This window comes from Octodon degus, unplaced genomic scaffold (assembly GCF_000260255.1).
Source record: "Octodon degus isolate 3935 unplaced genomic scaffold, OctDeg1.0 scaffold00176, whole genome shotgun sequence".
Classification (NCBI taxonomy): Eukaryota; Metazoa; Chordata; class Mammalia; order Rodentia; family Octodontidae; genus Octodon; species Octodon degus.
The window spans coordinates 2,573,771-2,593,779 of NW_004524752.1; the positions used below are offsets into that span (position 1 = coordinate 2,573,771).

The 20,009-nt window shown below is 48.7% G+C and overlaps 1 protein-coding gene across 1 annotated transcript in view; it reads right to left on the bottom strand.

The window, feature by feature from the left end:
- Nucleotides 1-4,841: 4,841 nt before the first annotated feature.
- Lhx4 (LIM homeobox 4) overlaps nt 4,842-20,009 on the bottom strand; it is a 40,003-nt gene continuing 24,835 nt past the window's right edge. Inside the window, exons 3-6 of the mRNA XM_004643434.1 lie at nt 12,854-13,056; nt 8,280-8,434; nt 7,820-7,991; nt 4,842-5,777 (exon numbers count right to left, since the gene is read on the bottom strand). Of these exons, the coding sequence (XP_004643491.1) occupies nt 5,383-5,777; nt 7,820-7,991; nt 8,280-8,434; nt 12,854-13,056 (925 nt within the window). The 3' untranslated portion in view covers nt 4,842-5,382. The remainder of the gene's footprint in view (nt 5,778-7,819; nt 7,992-8,279; nt 8,435-12,853; nt 13,057-20,009) is intronic.

Sequence of the window (20,009 nt, forward strand, 5' to 3'; positions counted from 1 at the left end):
AGCATCTACTTAGAACAAGCTAAGCAAAAGCACAGGGACCACGGTTCAATCCCCAGCACCACATGCCAGCCAGCCCCGCCCCCTGGTGGGCTGAACTGGCCACACACACAAAAAAAATAAATAAATAATGAATAAAAATTTTAAAAAAAAAAGTGTAAATAGACACATGAGCCTTGTAGCTGTTATGGTGGACAGTGGGGCTGTGTTTGGATCTTCAGCCACACAGTGGTAATCACTTACAGGAAAAGTGTGCTCTGATATTTCTACAATGAAATCCCAGTTCTAAATCAGAAATCCTGTGGCTTTGTAGTTTTTGTTTTTGTTTGTTTTCAGTAATTTTAAGGGCTGGCGCTATGGGTTCAGTCCCTAGGACCCCAAAACAGTGTTCTTTCACGCCAGCTAAATTTCAGGACCTTTATACACACTAACATATCTTCTGCAGAGGAAAAAACCTATATTGAAATGTTTCTAGAAAAGGCTTGCCCAAGAGTCCAGATGAGATATTTCTACTTTCTTGCCCTCCTTACCCAAATAGTTATTTTCACATCTTTAAGGAAAATGTTACAGTTGTGAATTTGAATGTGACAGAACAAACAGTAAAAAGTACACTGTCAACAGATTATTTTTCTGCCGGTTCTCTTAAATCTAAGGGCAAGTGATTGTGCCCTCATTAAATTGCTATTAGCAAAACCCGAGCCACCTCCACTCAATCCTTCATTAAATAATTCTGATATTTCATGGCTTTAAGTAGTTCTGGCATTCAGAATTATATTTTGGTTTGCTTCTGGTGATAAAAGTATCCCACTGTCCACTCAGCTTTCTATTCTGTGTCAAGAGAGAAAATGTACAGAAAACCAAATGAAAAGCCAGACACATCAGCTTCTAAAGAATTTCCATATTTATTTTACACAGTTTTACCATACACATCTCATGCCAACATACAGGAGGCATATACAAACGCACCAGCTCCTGCTCTCCGAAGTCACATGGCAATAAATAGCAGTGAGTCCTTTTGTTGGTATTTTTCTTTTTTTTTTTTTCCAGGACACAGGACTTTTATTTATTTTTAACTGTACAAAATTTACACAGGGAAGAATGAGGGCAACAATCCAGAGCAGAAGGGATCTGGGACCTTGAGGTCTGAATGCAAATTCAGAGCAGCTTCCGGGGTCCTCCAGCCCTAAACCTGCTCGTTAGTCTGAACACAGTCCTCAAGCGCAAAAGTACAGTGTGGTCCTTGTCTCTAGGTGGGCAGCAGGTGAGAGTGGATGTCCTTGCTTTGTCCACCTGTGCTCTGCCTCAAAGCAAAGAAATGCTTGGTGCACCTCCCAGACCTGCAGCTGTCTCCTCCCCAGAGCGAGCAGCATGAAACTGTGCTTTTAGTGTGGTCCTACCAAGCAGAGTGTGGATGGGATGACTGCTGAGCTCTCTCTTTTTGGCTCCAAAACTGTTAGCGCAGTTGGAGCAACTACTGCAAAAAGGGCCAATTGACCAATCCAAGAAAGAGAGAGCCAGTGATGTGCTTTTATTTAGCTTTCAGCATGCCCAGAGCCCGTCAGCAGCAGGCAATAAAACAAAACTCATTTCCGCTTAATTGAATTTTTCTTCATCTCACAGTTTCCAATTTTTAAAGTGCAATGTTTCAAGATGAGCATCCTCAGGCCTTCCAGGCCCTGCAGGCTGAGGAGGTGTGGTCACTAGTTCCATGATTATAACCCAGGTGTCAGCTGCGGCATATGGGAGGAGCTATGTGGAGGTTAAGTATACTGGTGGACTGTCACAAAAGTGTGTGCTAACCAGAAGCCTTGAACCCCTCCTGAAAGAAGGCAGTTCTTAGGTTCTTTTGTTTTTGTTTTCAGTACTGAGGACTCAACCCAGGGGCTTGTACATCCTTTGTACAAGTACTGTACTGCTAAGCTAAATCCCCAGCTCCCTTTTACCTTTTTATTTCAAGATAGGGTCTTGCTAAATTGCCCAGGCTGGTCTCAAACTTGAGATCCTCCTGCCTTTGCCTCATGAGTAGCTGGTATTATAATATGCCCAGCTTCTAGTAATTTTTTTATAGAAAAATCAGTTTAAGTATGAAGATCTAATAGCTTCCAATTATATCACTAGATTTTGTTTTAAAATGGCACAAAAAACTTTAAGGACTCTGCCAAATGCTTTTCTTAGGTTGTAATTTTCCCATTGTTTCACTATATTAACTTGCAGGACCAATATTACCAGTATAGTAGTTGATATTCATCTTATACTTGTCCGTAACAGATGAGGGATGAAAGAAGAAGCACAAAAACTGAAAGGAACTGGCCCTAAGGGTGCACAACAAATTCTTGAAGGGGCAACAAAAAACACTTGCCAACAACACAATTTAGCCATTGGGCTGATTAGTCCTTATATGGTATTCCCCACACACACCATGGTTTTATTACTTTTAGACAAATACAGAGTTTGCCACTGATCCCATCATTTCTCCTTTTTGCTTGCATGAATTACCACTGGAAATGCAGGGTGGGAGGTGCCAGAGATGTTAATTTGCTCCAGTATTCAGAAGCTTCCTCCTCAAACCTACTATGTAGGCACTGCAGATAGTAGCTGTTAGCTGGTCTCTTGGAGTCAAAGGTAGGCCCAAATGTTGTAAATGCCTCTAATAGGTCTCATTTCAATGTTTTAAATTTATTCATGTCATTTAGTAAGGGAATAACAACTACTGGGTAGTACCTGCTACCCCAATAATATCGACTACTAGGCAGTAGAGAAGCATCTCTAAGAGAATCTAAAGGAAATCTTCTGTTCCTCCCCATCTCCAAACCTCAGAAGAGCCAGGGACAGTCATGATGTGCAGTGCTCACCCGTGGCACAGCCACCTATCGTGCAAGCCCAACTTGCAGGAAGATCACTTCAGATCTAAGACCTGCCATCACTGTGCTTCTGATTGGGCGCAGCGCTTGCTTCTCCAGGGAAGTGGCTCTGGGGAAGGGATTTAACGCTCTCCTGGCCTTCTGGTCAGTAGTCTCTCAAGATCTTTTCCAGGTAGCCAGCCCAAATGAAACCAAACACTACTGCTAATTTCACTGTGCGGCCAACTGAGTTCCTCAGAAGACTTATTTTATTAGTATGAATGAGGACAGCCTCCCATTCTTCCATCATTGAATTAAGAATATGATCAACTCATTTCCAAATACAAAAATTGGTCAGTTTAAATTGATCTTCAACAGTTCTACACAATCGCCAAAAATATGAAGTGCCTCTGATTCTATGTGATACTAAGCCAAATAGTCAAGGTGACAGTCACCTAGCTGACACAACTTTTCCACTGGATTGTCCAGGTTTTCACTGTGTATTATGAGCAGCCTGCTGAGAATGGTGTGTTGAATAAGCTAGCCTCCAGACAGCTGCAATTTCCTTCCCTTCCCATAGCTTGTTGTCTAGTATTTGTGTCTCCATCCCCAAAGAGCATTCACCCTGTGAGGGAATTTCAGTAGTACAGAACTGAACAGACCTAACACATCACCATCTGTGAATATGGAACCTCAAAAAAGTCTGTGTTTTCAGACTGCAAGTGAAGATGAGGGCAGTTGCAGCCCACCCAAAAGCAAAGGTACAGTACAAACCTGATCAGAGAAAAGGCAGCCTGACGGCTGATCCAGGAATTTACTGACTGTATCCTTTAAAGAAGCTTAAGTGAACTAAGTATAGTGTTGAACCAGAGCTTACAAAGGATGCAACATTTGTAGCATTGCTTCCTTTAGTTTGCCTGTCACACTCCTGAATCCCTGCAGTTCTCAAAATATGATCCACCATTCACAGAAGGAAGGGTCTCTAGGGCTGTTGGTCTCATATGAAAAAGGGGCAAATCCCTGCCCTTTCCTACGCCTCTGATCTTAAAGGATAATAGGGCTAGAAGAAGCAAACCATGCTTCCAAAGGGTGGGAATAAATTCCAGCTGGCCACATTTCTAGCTGCACACTGGAGATTTGGAATTCTCAAGAGAGCATCCTGACAGCACAGAAGTGCAGCCTGTCACAGAGTGGCGGCTCATAAAGCAGAGACAGGCCTTGCTTTGCAGGCTGAGTGACTCGGAGGGAGACGCTGCACTCCCAGTGGAGTGCCAGAGAACTCTGGCTTTTTGAGTGCAGCCTGGAGCCCAAGGCATGGCACAAGTCCAGCCAACAACCCACAGAGATGCAGCCCAAGAACCACTTGAAACCCTTTTGATGATGTTAAGGCTGCTCCCTAAATTATTCCTCCCAACCAAACTCAGCCAAAAAACATTGCTGGTTCCTGGAAGCGACCAAGATTGTCCGCCAACTGAGTCAACTTGTGCAGCAGAGGACATTTTCACTTTTAAGAGGAGGAGGAATAGTCTGCAAAGCTCACCTAACCCAGCTCCCTCAAAGCAGACCCTCCAGTCTCATTTTACCCCCAAAGGATGGGGATCTCCAGGACTGGCATCTGCCAAGGAGGCTAAACAGACTGCACGCTCAGAACCCAACTGTATCTGCAGCCTTTTTCACTGATTGTCAATCTGCTCTCTCCATGGTCTTGCTCTGATCACTTTGCAGCCCACATCCTATCTGGGAGAATAAATGATACAAGTCAATCTAAAGGCACACTGTGCACCAAAGGGACTCAGTGACCAGTCTGTGAAGGTCCAGGGCCTCAGTACCAGCCTCCAGAGTCACGTGCAATGAAAACCACTTCTTGCTATCAAGGATTCAGTGATACAGATGGGATTTCTTAAAAACCAAAACTGATAAATATTCTCTAGTTTGTACATCTGAGTAAGAAAGAAGTCCTATTTTTCACAGCAACAAACAAAAAGGGAGGGGGCCTGCTTTTACTATCAAACTGTGGCCATCAACATTGTCACCAACCTTTAATAACTTGACATTAATTTTGAAAATCAGGGTTTAATCAAGGTGGTCCAGAGATCACTCCTTATAGTCAGGGGATGTGGTGCCTCTACCTCAGGAATCTTGGTTGTGGTGAGGGCAGTGGTTGGGGAGGCATTGTGTGAGACACAGCTGTTGGAGCAGAGATCCCAGGGCCACGCTGGCCTGTGACAGTCACCTCATATCAACAAAGCACTAAGCAGCCGAAGCCTCTAAGCAGGCTGGGAGGGGAAGAGCCACAAGTCAGCATCCCTGGAGCTCTAGGCGGTCCACCCCTGTGCTATGTGTGAGATGAGGCTGCTCTCCCACTGCCTCCCAAGAAAGCAGTGCCCTAACGTGGTTTCATAGCTTCTAGAAATCAGCAGAGGACTTCCATTGAAAATAATGGAAATTCACATTGGTGCACCTTTGATCCTTAAGAGCCAAGTCTCTTTTGATCCTTGAAGATATTCTCTCAAGCCAGGACAGGTAGGATGGGGAGGAGAGAAGTTTAAAAAGGAGGATGATCCATTTCATCGAGCCAGGAGGCTGGGCTAGTTGGAAAGTCGGGATAGCCTACACTGCTTCCTGTGGAGATGTCAGAGGTGGGTCCCCCAGCCATGGCTCTCAGTGTCTGGTTCACTCCCTGCCCTGCATGTGCAATGATGCCCAAATTACTGTCCACTGTGTAATCCAGCCCATTCAGCAAAGGAGCGTGGGATGGCAGGGATGATATAGAGGATGGAGACTGGGGGATTCCGTAGGGGCTCCCATCCCTCAAGTCCTGATAGGATTGTCCTGTCCCGTCCATGGAGAAGCTCCCATTCATTAACTGTCCGCCTGTAACATCCCCCACGTTGCCATAAATCCTATTGGTGTGGCCAAGTTCTGAGAGAATTTGATCCTCTGTGGACAAAAGAATGGAGATTTATTGTCAGCTCCCAGGACTCTAGTGGTCCTTGCTCTTCACAACCTAGGAATACACATGACCAAGAAAGATGCCCAAAAGCATCAGCTGCCTTCCTGCCAATCACAGGTTGGCCACCAATATGTCAGTCATACCCAGAGACCAACCTGGGTCAAGGCAAAAAAACAAAAGAACACCTGCTCAAGACTAAATTTCCAGGTCCCAGAAAGGTAGAAAAATGTTTGGTGAGCTTTGTGCTCTTGTGTGGTTCATGTACTAAGACACTCAGGCTATATTGAGGAGTATGAATCCCCAAGACTATTTGGGCTGTGTTATCCACATCACAAATGGAAACTACTTGCTGGCAAGATTTATTCTGAAAGCTTTCAGGCTAAGTGGGCTTGGTTGGGAATGAGGTAGCCCATCTAGTGAGGGCAGCTGAGGACCACTCTTAGACATGTGTACAGAATTTTTCTGTTCTACCTGGAAAACAGGTTCAATATGAAAGGGTTTTGCTTCTCTAGTAAGCTCTTCATACAGGAAAAAGAATAATTTGATTAAAGAGAATAAACCCTCTCTTGTTTCTTGGAGAATTTCATTAAGGGGAACTAATGAGCTCTCTGCCAAATGAAAGAATTCAGCTCTCCAACAGAGTGGAGTAGTTTTAGTCTTAAAGGGTTGTTTATTGTTTAGAATAACAATGATATGTGAATGTGGGACCCACTTGCACCCAAAAGAAATGGGCTACAAAATAAGATTTCACAATTCTAGCTATTCCAGGTATGGATTTAGACAGCTACAGTGAGATTAAATCTCTCAGTCTTTCTCAATCCTGAGAAGAGGCCCAGAAAGTGAACATAATGCTCTTGGACCCTCCTTGGGGCCCCAAACCCTGTGTCGTGAGGAAGCTGATCTTTGGGATGCACAGATCGCTGGACTGAGCTCAGCCTACTCCTCCTGGTAGGCAGCTTATTCCAGCCTCTGTCCCTGGGCTGTTTTTTTGGTTTCTGCCATGGCCTGTAAATCGATTCCTATAGAAATCCTCCAATCCTATATCAACACCCATGCTTTTAAGTCCCCATTCCACTCATGAAAATAAGACAGTGGGGAACTCATGCCCTTGAAGGGAAACAGGAAGGCGAGGCTCAGCTGCACTGTAATGAAGGCCCTCTGTGGGAGCCACAAGCCATGGCCTTCCAGGGGTACAAATGTGCTTAGATTTGCTAAGCACATCCACAGCTGGCTGTATTCACTGATCCTGTGACAGCTGTGAGATGCTCAAGGAGGTGGTATCTCCAGTTATAGGAGGGAGAATGAGGCTCACAAGATAATTTACAGAGCCATACTGGAAGCCAGGTTTCTGATCCTCCCCCCCACCCCCAGCAGAATACCTTCCATATTTGAGGACTCAGTAACTGCGACCAGTTATGGTTATTTGCAATCTGAGGATCCATAAGATTTAGTAATTTGCAGTGCTGCTGATGCACAAATTTCAATATAGCGCATGCTGCAAAGCTGTGTGCAGGGGATAGGATGGAGTGAGTGGTGGGCTAAGGGATCTCAGAAACAGCAAGTTCTCCATCTCACATGCACTCACAGTATTGTTTTCCCAGGACATGGGAACCAACAGGTCATTCTAGGGCATCATGGGAGGAGGCCAACATCCCTACAGAGGGGAGAGGTGCAGGCACGGGATTGGGAAAAAGCCCTGCATTCACAGCTGCATGGGTTGCATGGGCTCTGTTGGCAAAAAAAAAAAAAAGGGAAGCCTCAGGACCATGGGACAGCCATGTCCCAGGAAACCCAGCTTTTATATCTAAGCAACGGCAACTCTCATTTTCTACTCCAGGTCCCACCACAAAGGGCCACTATCACCTCCCACCCCCATCCCCCACACACAGTGCTGCAAGTCTTGGGGAAACACCTCTGCTCATCCAGGAGTTGACAAGGCCTCAAGAAAGATACCTCCTGCCTGCCAGGGATTACTGTGCCCCAGGGGACTTGCCTTGAGACTCGGCCTCACCCCTCCAGCCCAGCTCACCTCGGAAGCTCAGCTCACTGTCACTAACCCCACAGTCCTCTGCCGAGCTCTCCTTCTCCTGCTTGCTGCCTCCACGGCTCCTCTTGACACTTTTATAGAACTGCCCCCAGCGATGCCGCCCCGCATCCTTCTTCAAGCGTTTCTCCTTGGCCCTTCTGTTCTGAAACCAAACCTGTCACAAAGCATAAGGGTCACACTCAAGGGGCGTCTACCACAAGCCAGAAACCTCCAGGACTCCCAAGGCAGGTGGCTGGGAAGGGATTGGGGTCTCAGGGGAGTGCAGGACGCCCTACACCTGGGCAGAGTCTCAGAACTCTGCAAATGCTCTGGGGGATCAGTGATGCCATTCACCAGGTGACTGTCACTCATGGCCCCCAAACCTCCCTCAGGTAGACATAGGGTCCTAGCTCTGATATCATCCCTTCCTTCTAGAGGCCCAGCTCCCTAGAGAACATCTCACCTGTACAACCCTCATGTCCAGGCCTGTCTCAGAGGAGAGCTGCTCCCTTACATGCCGGGCAGGCTTGGGAGAGTTCTTGTAGGCGTTCTTCAACGTCTCCAGCTGCTTCGCAGTGATGGTGGTCCGCGGCCGCTTTGCTCCTGCCTCAGAGTCATCTGCAGTGAAAACCAGCTTCCTGGGATCAGCCTATCTGGAACAGCCAGGTCTCTGTCCACCCTTCTCCCTTCCCCCAGCTGAGTGCATCTGCTCTGGACAGGGCAGGGAAGGAACAGTCCCCACCCTATGGGGACTCCACTTCTATAGTTTAGTTTTCAACAGAAGCCCACTGTCCTCTGTCTTCAGGGACAGCCCAGCCTCCGGGAAGCCTTTCATCAGCCTGAACATGAACAGTTACACTCATGTCCTGCCGTGGCACACACTACTTGGACACCCTCATGAGTCCTTCCCAGGCTGTAAAGGTCAGCTGGCCAAAGTGACATAAGCGCATTACTGTATCCCTGAGTGAGCTGCAAGTGTCACATGCATTTAGTTCTCACAATTCTTGGAGGCAGAAGACCTGGCTTCCACCTGCTTGACGAGTGAGTGCTGGAGCCACACTCCTCTGAAGGCTGGGGGCATACTTCCTGCCTTGCAGGAGCAGCACGTTCTAGGAACTGCACAGTTGTGTGCTTGGAGACACTACCCTCATGTACATGGCACAGGGCAGAGGCCTTGTGGCCCCTCTTCTTGCACTGTTTTCTTCTCTAGCAGAGCTACTATCATCTCAGACTGTTCACAACCCACCCCTCCCTAGAGTCCCCTGGGTAGGGGGCATCCAGAACCTTTCGGCAATGGCTTAGACAGCAATGCAAAGCACAAAGACCTCTAAGATGCTTTAGATTCTGTTAGGAGTCAGGCCCTTCTGCTCATATTTGTAGAGTTTACAGCATGACATTGTCTGATCCACATTTGAATTATGCAACATGAAATGATATCGTTTTAATATATATACAGTCTTTATGTATAAAATGTTAACAGAAGTATCATGGAGGGCATAGCTGTACATGCCTATGATCCCAGCACTCTGAGAGGATGAGGCAGGAGGATCACAAGTTTGAGCCCAGACTGAGCAACTTAGAAACTTACCACGGCCCTGTATCAAAATGAGAGAAAGACAGAGACAGAGACAGATGGAGACAAACAAAGAGACACAGAAGAAAAGGAAAAAGAAAAGAAAGCAAGAGAAAAATGGACTAGGGATGTAGCTTTGTGCAAGGCCTTGGGTTCACTCCCCAGTATAGGGGAAAAAAAAAAAAAACTATCAAAACTGTGAAGGGGCCGGGGAGATGGCTCAGTGGAATAAGCACTTCCCTGGCAAGCTCAAGGGCCTGAGTTCAATCCCTGGTTCCACCAAAAATAAAAAAATAAAACAACTGTGAGCCACGGGTAATAATACTGCACACCTGCAGCCCCAGCTGTTCAGGAGAATGAGTCAGAAGGATCAGTTGAGCCCAGGAATTTGGGACCAACTTGGGCCATTCAGCAAGACCTTACCTCAAAAAAGTTTTAATTGATAGAGAATCATTTAATTTCAAAGCAGGCTGACCCAACGCATTAGAAATTATCTACAGCCAGATGACAATGCCCTTGGGGACTTAGTACCTGTCACTCTAGGTCGTGGTCCTTAGGTGCCTCACCACTGCTCATGTGTACAAGACTTTTCTTCTTGTGATTATGGAGACTATTATGCTGTTATTTTAACATTCACTGTTATTATAATTTAAGATCTTTTTTATATCCTATAACAATGTCATCCAAGTATTCATTAAGTAGTGGTAGCAGTGCTTGTGCTGAAAAATGTACCCAAAAATCAATAACTTTGGTGCGGAAGTTAAATGTGATAAAACACTATAAGGAAGGCCAAGCAAGACCATGGTACCCTGGACTGTTAATTTAGGAAAGAGCATTCAGCAAGGTACAGAGATAATGCTGAGAAAATAAAAAGCAGCATTAAGGCCAAGATGCACTTCACCGGTTATGGATTGGTGTGCTAGCAGGCTACATCCCCCTCTACTTTCTTACATTAATTCCTGTGGGAAAATCAGTCTTAACATGTGTTAGTTCTGAATTATGCAAAATCTCCCAGAACTTGTCCCTGGCATACAAATCCAACCTCTTTATACTGAAAATGCAGGTAGCCAAGGAGAGAGAACAAATGAACAAAATTGTTCACATTAAGGGGCATATAGCTTATATTAGGTCCTTTGTTGAGCTCAAGGGAGGGAATTATAAGCCTGAAAGAAGATTTAGGGTAGCAAAGAGAAAGGAAGCCAAGTTAAAAGACAGTCAATCATCCTGCACACATGAAATCTCCCCTGCTGCCCCAAGGGTCAGTCTGCCCATAGCAGGTGAAGCCCGGGGACACCGTCAGAGGTGTCATGAGCTGCTGTAGGGCACATCACCTCCCGGTCTGCGAGTCTCTTCCACGTGGGTCTCACTCTCATTTAACATCCATTCACAAGCCGCATCCCACTTAAACCTCAGGAAAAGTCCTGTGTGCCCAGTGCCGTGATCCCCCATACTTATCCAAGGAGCTTGGACTTAGCCAGTCACCCAGACTGCCCCACGGAGCTCCAAGTTTGTGTGAGTGTCAGCCAGATTCCATTATTTAGTGTCTTCCATTATCCTACAGAAGTCAGCTGTTGGGTGAGTACATTTCAGAAAATTACGAACCCCACAGTGTGATTCTTGCCACCCCATCTGGATTATGACCAGTCTCGGTCCAGGTGTCCCTTGTCTGGACTCACCTACAACATAAGATGATATTGAGACTGGGGTCTCTGATAATGAGAACCAGCATGGCCCCAGGAGAGGCAGTGCCTGGGCTCTCTCTGGTGAAGAGCGACAGAGTTCCAAAGGTAACTTATCACTGAGTCCATCTGCCCTGTTAGCTTATCCCTAATGAGCCACCCAGCTCTCTGTGACATCCTAGTAGATTCCAGGGCAATAGCATGGAGCTAACCAGGGGCCAGAGTGGACAAGTGCATGGAGGCAAAGAACACTGGGATGGGTCTGCAGAGGCTGCAGGTCTCTGGAGGAAGGAGATTGGGTCCTTCTACCTGGAAAGGATAGAGCTAAGGAGATGGTGGGACAGGAGGTCCCCTAAGAGTGAAGAAGCCCCTGCCATGGGCTTCCCTGCCCCTTCCTGCCCCCTGGCAAGGCCAAGCTCAGCCCAATAAAATCATCAAAAGAACTCCTACAATTTCCTCTGCCTCTTTACCACAGACTTCTACTTAGTGGTGCATCTATTAAGCAAAAAAAAAACTAATTTCTCATGAAATTGTCTGGATATATAGTGTGTGAGCCCAGGAAGGATCTGGAAGAAGATACATAAAATTGTTGGTGCCCTTTCTTCCATTCTTTTTTCTTTTCTTCCTTTTTTTTTTTTTTTTTTTGGTGGAACCGGGGATTGAACTCAGGCCCTTGCTGCTTACCAGGGAAGCGTTTATTCCACTAAACCATCTCCCCAGCCCCTCCCTTTCTTTTTTCTTTCCTTTTTTCTTTCTTTCTTTCCTTACTTCCTTTCAAGTTCACAACTTTCAGCAATAGCTGCTTTCCATAGTAATACCGAGTTGATAAAAATTCTAGTAAAATGATCTTGATATTCTATGAGTTCATGATTCTGACATTTTTAGCTTTGGTTTGGCCAGATCCCAAATTCAGAACATCCTCCCAAGGGTCCACGTGTGAGTGAGGAGCTAGGAGTGGGGCTGCAGGAGGGAGAGCCAGCTCAGCCTCCCTGAGGGAAGCACAGTGGTCTGTAGACAGACCCTGGCTGCACAAGAGCATGGCATGGACAGCAAGAGAAGCAGCCACCTCGGCTCCAGCTAAGGCAGGTTTCCAGGTGTGGCTACTAAAGGCTTGCTGCCCTGGGCCTCTGCCTAGCCAGGAGCTCCTACAGCAGTGCAGGCAGAGGTCCTGACGCAGAGTGGGGAACGGTGATAAGGCTGAACAGGGGTCTTCCCCACTTGGCAGACAGATCAGGCACTTGCTCCACCTTAAGTGAGGCTATCAGAAACCCCAGGGGTCAACACCCCTAAGTCACTGGCCTTGAGAAACTCACAGTATCAGGGGAGCTCAGAAACAAGAGAAACAGGGGCCAGGGAGATGGCTCAGTGGAATAAGCGCATCCCTGGCAAGCACAAGGGCCTGAGTTCAATCCCTGGTTCCACCAAAAGAAACAAGAGAAACACAATTGTTCTTGGAAGGGTGACATAGGCCGGTGCTGGTCACCGTGGACCAAGCTCCCAGCTAATGCTCAACACTCCTGCCCCAGGGAAGGCACTCCTGCCTAAAATGACAAGCCCACCACATTGCATGGGAAACAGGCTCAGAACCACAGCTCCCTTAATGCTTTAATAAAGCAGCAACTGCTGGTGGGTTGGGCATGTCAGAATTAACACTAATACCTGGGGTGCTTTGGGAAGACCTCTGGGGAGGTTGGGCTGGGAGAGAAGGGTGGGATTGCTAGAGAAGGCACTTCAGGCTAAGTGGACAAAGGCCTGGAGGGGAACCTGCAGGGCTGTGTTACTTACCATTTTGCTTGGCTGTCTCATAGTCTTCCTTGCACACTAGCCGCCCGTCCTCCATGAGGTAGAACTCATCCCCCGTGGCCAACTGCCGGTTGCAGATGATGCAGGCAAAGCAGTGCAGGTGGTAGACAAAGTCCTGGGCCTTACGGACCACCTGGGTCGGGGGGATGCCCTGCTGGCAGGCTGTGCATTTCGTGCCAAAGCGTCTGTCGGGGCAGCAGAAAAGGATTAGGGTGGGTGGGGGTTGGGTCTGGAGAGCTTCCTCATCTTTAGGGAGACTCCTGGAGAATCAGGCTCTAGAGGAAGTGCAAATCAAGCACCCCCAGGGCCCACCTTTCGCAGGACACCCTGCATGGCCAGGCAGTATCTGCATTCACACCGGTGCCCCAGAGAAAGCCCATTTCGCACAGCGCCAGTGGCCACACCCAAGAGCCCGCACCCTCCTGTGTACAGCCCTGGATGCCCTGGTCCCAGGAAGCCACACTGTCAAATGCCAGAGACTCTCCAGGGCAAAGAGTGTGCAGATCTCAGTTTGGAAAATGCTGCTGCAGACTTCCTGCTCTGCCCCATTCTGGAGAGGCACCAAGGCAAGAGGAAGCCACATACTGCTACCCTGTGCCAGGGCAGGGGAAGGAGCAGCAGACAGACTGACTGAGGGAACTGTTGGTGGGGTCCTTGAAGCCATACACGGAGCCATGCTAACCTTCACAGGGCAAGGCGGACATCTGGGGTCCAGCAAAGACATGGGCAGTGGAGAGGAGGCCTGCCACAGGTGAGCCTTCCCCACTCAGGAAGGAGGCAGGAGGGGCCAGGGAAGCAGGGGCAGAGTTTAAAACAGCAATCAACCTAATTATTCATGACACTTCACACAGCAGAACTTTATCTTCTTCAGGATGAAAGACTTCGCCTAATGGATCTGGGGAAGGTTTGATTTTAATGGTCCTTTTAACTAATGCTTATAGGCAGCCTGATTTCCCCTGAAAGGACAGTACATATTTCATCCACATTAATACCAAATAAATTAATTATGGTCATGGCTATCATGATGAATCCCAGATTAATGCAGAATGATGGGTCTCTTATGCAGTAATGATACCTGCTGAGGGGCTGCAGGGGCCTGCAACAGGCACGGCCGACTACATCTTCAGAAGCACCTCCACCCCAGCAACATGATGCTCTGGACAGAAATGGGGGTTCTCTCCAAGAGCCAGGGGTGTGGTTGGGGGTAGCTCTTCTGAGACTGGTATAAGAAGGGTATCAGGGCATGAGGGGCTAAGACTGGGCTTGAGAGGGCCCCAGGCTTCTGAATTCCTGGAAGTCTTTTAGTCTGGAGGCAGAGGCCCTGATCCCAGCCTCTCGGAGCCAGAGATGGAGTTGGGGGTTTCAAGGCCTGAAATTCAGGATGGGCTTTATGACCTCCACCCTCCTGGCCCCCCCACCACCACAATTGTTTGGAATCCTGGGCTTGGAGGCCTGGGCTTTCCTATGATTTTCAAAGAGATTCAGGAGCCAGAAAAGTATTTGTTAAATAATGAAAACATAGTGTCAGAGGAGAGGTACAGAAATGGCTCAACCTGAGAGTGGGAAGCAGAGTGGATGTCAGCTCTGACCTGTTCCACCCTCCCAGAACAAAGGTAAGAACCAGGCTCCTGCCACGCCATCCAACCATCACATCACCAACAGCAAAGGAGAGGTGGGCAAGCACTCTGCTCTGTTCTCCGAGAATGTGTATGTGTTTGGGGAACAGAGATGAAGTGTGCGTCTGTGTTACTAGGGAGCACCTAGTTCAAAGGCCTGCAGTCCTTACTCCCTGCCCCAGCCAACCCACAAAGCTGACCTTAAAGTAAAACAAAGCTCCCAGCACACTCAAGCTCTCCCAAGAAATCACCTAAATCCAAACACTGTGTCCAAATCCTTTCCCGAAGAATCCGGGACCAGAAGATCAGGGCTTTCCCAAAGGCAAACTCCCACCTTGGTGGCCCACGCCATGGAGCAGAGACCTGAGGAAAAAGCTGAAGGGAGACCCCGGAGCACAGCAGAGACCCCAGGGGTCTCTCTGTCCAGAAGGCCACATCACTGTCACCTCTAAAAAGCAGGAAGAGTTTTCAGTAGCCAGAAGCCCAGTTGACACCGGAGCACCAGAGACATGAAAGATAACGGGGGTATAAATTTAATCTGCAGACCGACAGTGATTCATGCAGGAGGGTGGCAAGTGCACGAGAAAAATGAAAAATAAATGGACTTTCCCACCAGCATTTTTTAGCAATTGAAGCAATTTTCCTGATTGTGGGATTTATACGATGGTAAGTGGAGGTTGCTCCTCATTACCTTTCTCTCCTGGAGTACAGCCAATAGGACCCTTGCGGAGAGCCTCCAGGGCACCCTGGCCTGGCCTGGCCTTGAGAGTGACCCCCCCACCACCACCTCTCATCAGAGCCAGTGGACCCAGCGCTGTCTGGTATATGTGTGTGGATACAGGCTGCTGCAGAACACACTGTCCCCAAGTTTCCTATCTTAGATCAGATGACCAAAGCCTCTGGCTGTCTGTTACAGGGGATCCCTGAGCTTGAAAGAGCATGGAGCTGTGAAGCTGGCTGCTACACAGAGAACCAGCCATCCAACCATGCTGCTCAAATCTGAAGGGTGCTGGGCTTGAGGAAAGATGGCTGACGGCTTCCGAGAGATGGTCCAGGCAGCACCCCTGGGTGGCATCACCAATCACCTGCTGTGTGCAGGGCTCTGCCTGCTTGGGTGCACCAGGCACAGTAGCTTTGCTTTGCAGAAATACATTCTTTTTTTTTTAATATTTATTTATTTTTATTTATTACATTTATTTATTGTGTGTGTGTGTGGCCAGCTCAGCCCACCAGGGGGCGGGCTGGCTGGCATGTGGTGCTAGGGGCTTGAGCCGCAGTCCCTGTGCTTTGCCAAGCTTGTTTCAAGTAGGTGCTTTAGACCACTGAGCCATCTCTCCAGCCCAGAAATACATTCTTGTTGGCCGGCCTGGCCTGGCCAGGACTCCAGGGACAGCCAGTCTCTGGGGGACAGCAGCTGGAGTCGGCCCAAAAGGAGAGAGAAAACACAAGGAGGGACTTGCCAAGAGTTCCCGCGGTGCTAGCTCCTGACCAACACCACGGAAATGCTCTTACCCTGACCAGCACACAGCAGGCAAGCAGCAAGGGCGCACTGGATGAACAAGTGAGTCAACTGCCCCTTAAAGACTCAGGAAGCCTTGGCTCTCAGCATCATAATGGCAATTCCTGTCAAAGGCTTTACAAAGAGGGAATTGAGCCCCTGGTTAAAACAAGGCCTAAGGTGGTAGGACATGAAACTTTGCTTCTCTTTTTACTGTCGCTGTCACATTCATCCCACAAACATCTCCTATGTGGCCAACCTGGGAAAAACTTAAGTGTCACAGATGAGAAATGGGAGATCAGGCGCTCTTTTGTATTCGCTGTTTTTTGTGTCTTTCTTTCTTTTTTTTTTTTTTTTAGGTAAGTGTTTGCCAATTTCATTTAATCTTTCGAAGAACCAACTATTCAATTCTCTTTCTTTCTTTCTTTCTTTCTTTCTTTCTTTCTTTCTTTCTTTCTTTCTTTCTTTCTTTCTTTCTTTTTTTGTGTCTTTCTTTCTTTTTTTTTTTTTTTTTTTTGGCAGTCCTGGGAATAAACCCAGGTCTTTCACACTGAGCTGCATCCCCAGCGCATCCTCTCTTTTGTTTTGAGATAAGGTCTCACTAAGTTGCCAAGTAGGCTTGAACTTGTGGTGATCCTGCCTCAGCCTCCCAGTACAGAGGTGAGGGACTAGGAAGGAGCCTCACAGCTGGCTCTCAGAGGCCACCTCAGGAGGGGCCACACCTTCTGTCCCTGTGCCGCCCTCTGCTCCCACGTTTGGCCTGGGCTCCCATCCTGTGCACCTGTTCACTCCTGCTGCTCTTGACAGGTGGCCCAGGCCCCTCCGCAGTGTGGGGATGAAAATGAGCATGTCAGATTCCTGCATAAAGGGCAACAGGAAGACCCTGCAAGCAGCCTCCTCCAACCTAGGGCACGTGAATCCCGCAGCACGATGGCTGGTTTGTCCCTGACTAAGTGCTAATAGCCCCAGTGCACGCCCTTGTCACCCATTTGATCCTTGGTCACTCCAACTCCTGGCTCACCATCACTCCTGCCATAACCTGGGTGACTTCAGTACCACACAGACCATCTTCCTGCCCCTCCGTCTCAATTCTCAGACCTCTCTCCTGAGGGACACACCTCCACCCTTCAGCCACATGCTCCAATGGGATTCCCAGGACCTGGCTGGCTCCAGTAACTGCTATACATCCACAAGGTATTCCAATCATCTTCTGTGGGTCACCACTTGCTGTCTGGGTAGCATCCCAATATGTCCTCTATGGCTTCCGCTGTGCCCCGTGACCATGCTTCACTCCCCTGGTGACCTCACTTCTCTCTGTACCCAGCAAAGATGCCATGGTCTCTGATCCTTCCTTTGCAGCCTCCTTCCCTTGCCCCTGTCTCAGTCCACAGACTTCTCACGCCTGCGCTGGTGTCTGAACAGATGAGAAACACATTACCTTGCTGGCCAGGCTCTCTTTAATAATCTGTGGGCCTCAAGAGGGCCCCAGGAATCACAGTCGGTTCCCTCTCCACCTCCCAGGCCCTTCTCTCCAGTCTTCACCTCATTCTTAGCTGGTGGCCCTCCTGGTAACTAGACCCTGGAGAAATGGGCAGCTCTGGGCAAAGGGATTGCCATGCACGCCCACGATCCTGCCTGTGCACCTGGCAAGGTAGCTTAGAGCCTGGCTCCCTGCAGGCAGACAACCTGCCCTGCCCGGGGCTCACATCCACCCGGCACAGGGCACCTGGTAACACCCTCCAGCAACGGTCGCTTGGCCTTCCACATCACTGTTTCCCCTCTAGTAGATCCTTCCTGTCTGCACACAAGCAGGCTATTATTTCTGCACACTTAGACACCATAAAACGCTTCATCTCACTTCCCTAACCATCCATTTCCCTACTGCTTTTAACAGCGCTTCTCAAAAGATCCCCATGTGAGGCTGCCAATGGCCTTTCTCTTGAGTCCAGCCAGGTGGTTAGTACTAACAGATGGTTAGTACCTGGACCAGGTCACCTATCTACACTGCCACGAAGCCCAGGGTCAACACCACCCAGCCCCACCTTCCAGCAAGCTCCACTGCTTCTCAGAGCACCGGGCATGCAGCCGCAGAACCCAGCTCCCTGAATGAGCGTTCAGCTCTCCCTGCCGAGCCCATGCCTTTGTGATGCCCAGACCCCAGCGCCTGATCTTCCCTCACAATCTGCCCTTCTCAGCTCACAGTGATTTCAATTCTTCCAACTGCTCAGGCCGAGAGGCTTAGACATGCCATCTGTCCCACCAGCAAATGCTGCTGATTCGCCCCACATTACAAGTGTCTGACCACTTCCCACATCTCTGATGCCTCCCTGGTTCTGGCGGCTGCTCCCACTCAGGAACCATGAGCCTCTGCCACGCTGTCTCACCTCCACATGGTGGCCCTGAGTCCCACCCTCTTGCTTCAGACCCAGAGATTCCCACCATGCAGCATCAATGTTGAAATCCCTCTCATTGGCCTACAGCACCTACCACCCACATACTTCTAAACTGTCTCATCTCACTGCCACCACCTTGCTGCCACCACTGCCCCAGCCACTCTGCCCCAGAGCCTAGGCCTGCTCTGGCTCTGCTTCCTCTGCTGAGAACTCTCTCTCTCTCTTTCTCTCTGTCTCTCTCTCTCTCTCTGTCTCTCTGTCTCTCTGTCTCTCTGTCTCTCTGTCTCTCTCTCTCTCTCTCTCTCTTGACCCCTGCAAGGCCGCTATGGTGTTCCTACAGGTGTCCCCTCAAGCATCTCCTCAGAGGACATTCCCTTGCCACCCTCTCCCAGCACTCCCTTTCCCCATTGTGCATTTACTGTTTGCTCCTCCTCGCCTCTCAGGGAGACAAGCTCCTCCATGGCGGGGTCTCCACGGCCTTTGCTCATGGCTGACTCCACAGCCTCCAGCAGTGCCTGCCCTCCCCACAAGTATTCAGTGAATGAACGAGAGGCCCCGTCCCATGGCCTGCTTCACACAGTCTCCCCACTCATAGTTAACCAAACAGGTTCAGAGAAGGTGGACAACCTGCCTGAAGGCCTCACAGCTGAGAACAGTGGCGCTGGATTTGAACCCAGAGTCCTTTCTCAGAGCAGAAAGGTAGTCAGTGGGCCCCAGCCAGGCTGTGTGTAGAAGATTCCACAGAACCATGCTGTCCTGAGGAAACAAAATACTGCATAACTTGGTTTTCTGCTTTAACTGCGCAGTGGTGATTTACTGCAGGCCATATATTTTTTCCCTGGCTGACACGTCCCTACATGTATTTCTTTTATCTATCACCACACTTGACAGCTAAGCTGCGGATATTTACTGTTACTGTATGTACTAATATTTCCAACATATATCACCACCCACTCTAAGGCCACCACCATGTCATGGGTACATAAAGCTATGCCCAAGTATGGTCAGCCTTCTCCAGATGTGACCCCAGTCTACACCCCAGAATGTTGGAGCCTGGGGGAGGGGACCATACCTCCCCTCCCCCACCCCCTGCAAAATGCACACAGTCACACATGAGCCTCCCTGGACCACCAGAGCTGCCCCACAATGACCTGCTTTTTATTATAATGTTTTAATATGATAGAATGTTTATGTACTCTCATGTGGAGATGAATGCCGCTAGAAAAGCCTCCAAGCCATCCAGCTTTTTAATTTAACAGATGAGGAAATTGGGGCCCAGAAAGAGGTAGTGACTTGCCCGGGATCACACAGCTAGGTTGGAGGGAGAGGTTAGACCTAATCTTAAATTGGGAAGAACACAAATTAGAGTCCCATCTGGGCAACTTAGTAAAACCTATCTCAAAATAAAAAGGTCTGGGGATGTGGCTCAGTGGCAGAGCACCTATAGCTTCAATTCCCAATACCAGAGCAAGAGAAAGGAGGAGAAAGGGAGAGAGACAGAGGCAGACAGAGGTGGAGGTGGGGAAGACACTCCTTTCCTGGGCCACATACCCCTGCCATCCCTGCTGGGAGCAGTTGGGCCTCATAAGACCTGACCCCACTATGAGTCCAGGCTACTCTCCCGCACTTTG